The following is a 5,885-nucleotide window of genomic DNA, read 5'->3' as shown; positions in this document are numbered from 1 at the left end:
ACCCTCATACCGGACTCAGAGGAACTTTGTCTTAGAAAACCTTGTCTGAGAATCAGGTAAATTTGGTAATGGCCCTATTGAGAAACCAGGGTACAATGCACCGATCACCCCGGGACATTCAAAATCGGGCACAACATCTCCTGTGTTACTGTACCGCGTCGTACTGTACCGTCTTCCTTGGTTCTGCGTGCTTGTGCACCACCCAGGACCCTCCAGTCCTAGAGCAAGACCCCACTGCGTCGTGTGACGTATGTGCACGGACCCAAGCAAAGTCCCTGCCACCAAGATTGTCCCATCTAGGTAGCAGGGGACCAACAGGACAATGATGAGGCGGTTGTGGTCAGCGTACCAGACCGTTGTGTTGGCACACCAGCGGTCAGCAAGCTTTTGGGGCACCAGGGCCCAGTGACCAGTTTTCCACACTGCCGGGGAAGGAGGAATCCTGCAGCGTTTTCTCACATGTACAATATTTTTTCGCTGTTCCCTTTGGAAGGCCAGTTGGAGCGTTAACAATCTCCCGAGCGGGTTTGCTTCTCTGGCACCACCACCATGGCTCTCTGCATATCCCGAGTGTTTTTCAGAGGGAGTAGGCTTCATTCTGCTTACCAATTAGCTCTTGTGAAAAATCCCAGTGGTCAGCAATGGAGAGCTGGCTGACAGATGGAGGAGCATATTGCCAGAGATGTGGCAGCACTTGCCAGCTGAGCCAGGCATCTTGGAGCAGGGGTGGTGCCAGTTGTTGGGGGGGGCAATTTTTCATGTTAAGAAAACCCGGAGGCAAGGTTGTTTGCAAAGCCATGTAAACTCTTGTTCATTGTTAGTGATGAGATGTAATAAGCTGACTTGGTCATTAGCCACCTGTGCTTGGATGAGTAGAGCCCAGTCATTTGTATTAAACCCAGGTCGCGTTAAACTCTCTTATTTGGATTAACATTTCAGATTAATATATCGAGGCACTTGGTTACTTACCACTTAAACTCTCGCAACCTCGAAGCTTGTGACCGGCCCAGATTCTCACTGATCTGTGCATGGTTACTCACCGCAAACTGCTGGACCTGCAAAGGGCCCGGGATGGGTTTGTACAGCACAGAGCACTTGCTGTTTTCTTACTGCTCTCTCCCTGCCCTAAGGAAAAGCAGCAAAAGCTAGCTCTGCTCTCTGCACCAAGTGGCATCAGGGTTGAGGGTGTCAAGGCGGCAGGATTAAGGCATCTTTGGCTTGTGCGGGCATTTTCCCACCATCTTTCCATTAGGGTCGCAAGCAAAGAGGAAGCCATTCCCATAGATGTGCGTTCTGCACAAAAGCATTGCCAGAGCCGAGATGGTGACCAGTCTGTGTCAAGGAAGAAAGGGTCTGAGTCAGAATAGTGTCAAACCATCCCCTCCTGGGAAAGGGCAGCTTACCAGAGCGGTCTCCTAGTGCCCGTTTCCTTGGGCTTTGCCATGCCCCCACGCAGCAGCCATGCAAAACGGTTTTCCAGCAGCTGATTGTGTTCTTTCTCCAACTCTGCTCCTCTTTCAGATTTGCGCCGTTTGCCTGGAGGAGTTCAAGCCCAAAGACGAGCTGGGAATCTGTCCATGTAAACATGCCTTCCACAGAAAGTAAGTGCTGAGCTACCGATCAGTGTAGAAGATCAAAGTGTATTTACAAAAGCCTTGCAAGTCTCTTGGAAACCCCGGAAGCACTAAGCAATTGACAGCTTCTGAATTACAAAGGCTTATATTGTATACACTTGGCTGTCCCCCATTTGAAAGGATTAGCAGAACTCTACTCCTCTTTAGTCAGTCTGATTTATGGCATTAAGTTGAGCGGCAATTGCTAAATCATGCCGTAACGAGGGGGTGGGGAGGGCTGCCTTGTGACGCTGCCCTGCTCTGAAGGAGAGGGCTGCCTTGTCATCGGTGCCCCTGCATTTGGAGGTTTAGGGCTCTAGATCGGCTTTGGCAGCTCCATGCATACGTGCAGCTCTGTGCCGTTAGCCATGCAAAAGCTGCAGCAGGCTGGATAGACGAGTCCCTGGGCCTGGCTGCAGTGTCGAGAGCTATAAACCGAGATGCGTGGCCAGAGGAGGGTTGTTAATGCCGGACTCCAGCAAGCGAGCCTTCCAGGGGAGCTGGAGCGGAAGCAGGGCGCTTGGCAGGCATGAATGCGAGGCTTTTCAAACCATATGGGGAGCATGAAGTGCGGAAACAAAGGGAGCTTTCAAGAGCAGCCTGGGTACGAGGAAGGAGGCAGAGGTGAGAGCAGAGGTGTGCAAATGACCCGTGGAGGGAGCCCGGCCGCAGGGGAGGTGGGACCAGAGTGGCTGCAAAAAAAAGCCCGCTTGGCAGTAACCTTTTGGCAGGCCAGAGTGGGTAGTGGATGGCCCAGGGGGGCCACAGCGGAGGCGGCTTCAGTGTAAGGAGATGGAGAGACCAAATGGTGGGGGTAGAGGGACTAGCCACTTGCATGGAAAGTAGCCAAAGTCTGTATTTAGTGTCAGGGCAACTTATCTTGCAGGGGAGAGGGCAGGGTTGGTTGGCCGGCCGCCCAGTCCTATTTCAGTCACCTTCACCTCTCCCCGGGCTGGAGCCAGGCCAGCCAGCTCTCAGAAACCACTGGACTGCAACGCTCCAGTCGTGGTGACCACAGGTTCCTCCCACATGAGCGTGCTGCATCGCACCACCATCGATGCGTGTCGGCGTCAACAAGCATATTCCCCGGCCCCGCTGGCGGTCCTGCCGAGCGACTCCATGTGCTAACTCAGCTCCCAAAATGCCTGCGAGCTCTGGGCCTGCCCCCCTGTGCTTCCTCCTCTCCTCCGGCAGGAGCCGGTGCAGTGCTGGGTCCTGCGGATGCATGGGCAGCAGGATTGCACTCCCTGCCCAGGCAGAGACTGTCTTTTCATTGCAACTCAAACGTGGGTGTAATGGAGTCGAGACTTTCCTCCCTCCGCCTGGACTTTTCTCCATGCCAAGGTGTTCAGCATACTGTACAGCTTTGCAGGGCCAGAGTAGTTTTAGCTTCAGATTCCTGTTTTGTTGAGCCTGTTCTTCAAAAGAGAGGAGTGCTGCAGAAGTGGGAGCGTCCCCGGAGAGGATCCTAGTGGCACTGTGATTGTCATTCATCACACAGGTGGCTGGAGGGACGGTTCCTTTGTAGCACATAACTTTTTCTGCATCCACCAGTTTTGCTAACAATAGCGGGAAGGGAAAGGTATTTAAAAGTTCTTTGGCGAGAGCTTTTATGGCCCGTTCCAGTAATGAGATTGTGTAACTTTTTTTAAAAATTATTTTCCTACCATACAAATGCCTGTTTGTATGAAACTGCCTGAAAAGCGATGCAAAGCGAGGCTTTCGGATGAACTAAAAAAATGTGCCCTATCAGCCAAAAATGGAGAAAGCGTGATTCCGATGGGTAAAGAGGAGAGGGGAAGTCTGGGGTCCTTGCAGGTCACCTCTGCATTTCTTTCGCTTTCAGGGGCAGCATTAAGGGGATCTGATGCTCTGGAAGGGCTGGGGCATCCTCAAAGGAAAGGTGCGTTGAAGCACATGGCCAAGTACAGTATAAATGACCTCTGCCCTCTTTCCTTCCTCCCCAGGTGCCTCATCAAGTGGTTGGAGGTGCGAAAAGTGTGCCCGCTTTGCAACATGCCCGTGCTCCAGCTGGCGCAGCTCCACAGTAAGCAGGACCACGGGCCCCCCCAAGGCCCCCTGCCTGGGGCGGAGAACATTGTATAGCTTTCCCCAAGAAACAGACTTGCCCATCACGACCGATACTGCCAGGGTAACAACAACGGACCTATGCAGAGAATCGCGGATCTCGGGATCCGTAGCTTACCGCCTCGGTGCCTCTGCTAGGATTCCCTTTGTCTCATGAGGGCCTCCCAACACGCACTTCGGGGGGGTGGGGCCAGATGCTGGGACTCGAAAACAACCAAAGTACTATGCCACCGGCGCACAAAGACGCCAGAAGGCAGCAGCAGGCCGGTGGGGGTGGGTTTCTGAGAGCACTTTATGACTGTCCCCGTCGCCTGGATGACCTGCCTAGGCCGGGTCCCTGTTTCCAGCGAGCTGAATCTACGGCGGATGGAGCAGAAGGGATCGCGTTACAAATACAACGGGAGAGCTCAAGGGGCAGAGTCCCTGGCAGCACGGCCCGGGAGCCTCGAATGGCAGATTCGATACAGGCCATGCACGCCTTCTCGTCTCGCATGGGGAAGAGTAAATGCACACACTTCACGAGCCCCTTTGAAACGCGCCTCCCCGCAGCCAAACCCAGCTAGTGGTTACCTCCTGCTGAACTGCCGGCGGCTGGCAAACCGAGCAATGCCAAGGCAAAGGTTTTACATCGTTCCTGTAATGAGATTTTCCCTGAGTCATGGACTTAAGCAGGACCTCTGACACGGTCCTATAAGCCCGGGGCGGGGGAAATGGTGCAGTCTGCCAGGAGCCTCAGAGGGGGCTTAAGTGTGCCACCCCGGGCTAACGAAGTCTGAGAGGAGGCTTTGCAAGCTTTGGGCTGGATATGTCGCATCAAAGAACTGAGTGCGAGGTGCAGGCATGGCTGGGTTTGAGGTGTTGGCCAGCTAAAAATCTGGAGCCTTCTGTTTTGGAGATCAACACGTATGTGCCCGTGCATTGGATCTGCTCTTGAACTGCCCCCTGGGTGGGGAGTCCCTCATCCCTCCTCCCAAGCAGTGGCATGGTGGGTAGTAGGGGTTGCAATGTAAAATTGATAGTAAGCCAGCTTGGGGTACAAGCACTTACTGCTCCCTCCACAGCACCTGCATGCATGTCCTCGCCCCTGCAGTACAAAGCCCAAACATGCCTGAGTCCCTGCACTTGTACGAAGGTCCCTGCCCTTTGCGTCCGAGCGGGCTGAGCCGGTCGCCATTACAGCGTTGCTTTCTCTGGTCTGTGCGCTCAGCCAGCTAAACCTGAGCAGCTGAGACGTGGGGGTGAGCACGCCCAGCTCTGGTCGCTTTTGCAGAGCTCCTGCCCTCGGGCTGATTCTGCCCTTTGCTGCCCCGTGTCTGCCGAAGCACGGAGCAGTACCATCATCCCAGGGCGCAGCGCACTGGGTGTTTAGCTGGAGCGGGTTTGAGCAGGGTGGCGTTATGGTTCCCAGACCCATTTTCAGCATGGCTCAGTCCGTAGGCTAGCGAGATTCGTCGCTGCGCCTGTTTGGAGTGGCCAAGGCACCAATGGACCAGAGGGACAATTCTTCTAGGGATGTAGTCAGCCACTACGTTACACGTGCGTTTGACTTGTCCCCTTGTCTGTAATGGGACAGCTCTTTCTCCTCCTTTCTCACCCTTATGTGCTGGCATCCTGCTGGCACGTGGCTGTATCAGGGTGTCACCGCTGTTCCCATTCAGGACCAGCGTTCTGGCCCTGTAACAGTGCTTTTAGGCTCCGTGACTCCCCCCGCCCCAATCTGTTGCCTTTTGCAACCGCACTGAACTACCCGGAGCCTTTCAGGCTTGTGCACGTTGCCTCGGCGTTTCTAATCTGTACCTTGGTGACGTGTCAGGGCAGAAGAGGCATCACGATGCTTGTCCGGGGGCTCCTGCTGAGGCTACGTCCTCGAGAGCAGCAGGGCAGGCCGGGGCTACGGCTTCCTTTCCGCCGTTGGCAGCTTGGCAGTACAACCGTGCCTGAGAAGAGCTTGCCTGGAGTCTGAGCCAGGCACGGTTGGTGAAGGCTCCGGCCCACGCCCCATTGCACTCACTGACCTGCCTCAAGCTCTGATCTTTCCAGCTAGCACACGAGGTCCCACCGTACCTATGAAATAAGGGACGTCTGTAGAGACCTGAATAGCAAACCTCCGGGATGCTGCACCCAGTCCTACTGCCAGTGGGAAGTTTTCACCATCGATTTTGTTTTAGTGGGATCTGGTGCAGA

At 54.6% G+C, this 5,885-nt stretch overlaps 1 protein-coding gene across 2 annotated transcripts in view; it reads left to right on the top strand.

The window, feature by feature from the left end:
• Nucleotides 1–5,619, top strand: part of RNF24 (ring finger protein 24) — a 47,245-nt gene extending 41,626 nt beyond the window's left edge. For both annotated transcript variants that reach the window (XM_019526238.1, XM_019526239.1), the window contains exons 5-6: nt 1,522–1,601; nt 3,581–5,619. In XM_019526238.1, the coding sequence (XP_019381783.1) occupies nt 1,522–1,601; nt 3,581–3,719 (219 nt within the window). In that variant the 3' untranslated portion in view covers nt 3,720–5,619. The remainder of the gene's footprint in view (nt 1–1,521; nt 1,602–3,580) is intronic.
• The last annotated feature ends 266 nt before the right edge of the window (nt 5,620–5,885 follow it).

This window comes from Gavialis gangeticus, unplaced genomic scaffold, assembly GCF_001723915.1.
Source record: "Gavialis gangeticus isolate Ggan-Ray unplaced genomic scaffold, GavGan_comp1, whole genome shotgun sequence".
In the NCBI taxonomy this organism is placed as follows: Eukaryota; Metazoa; Chordata; order Crocodylia; family Gavialidae; genus Gavialis; species Gavialis gangeticus.
This window is presented reverse-complemented; position numbering and strand designations above follow the sequence as displayed.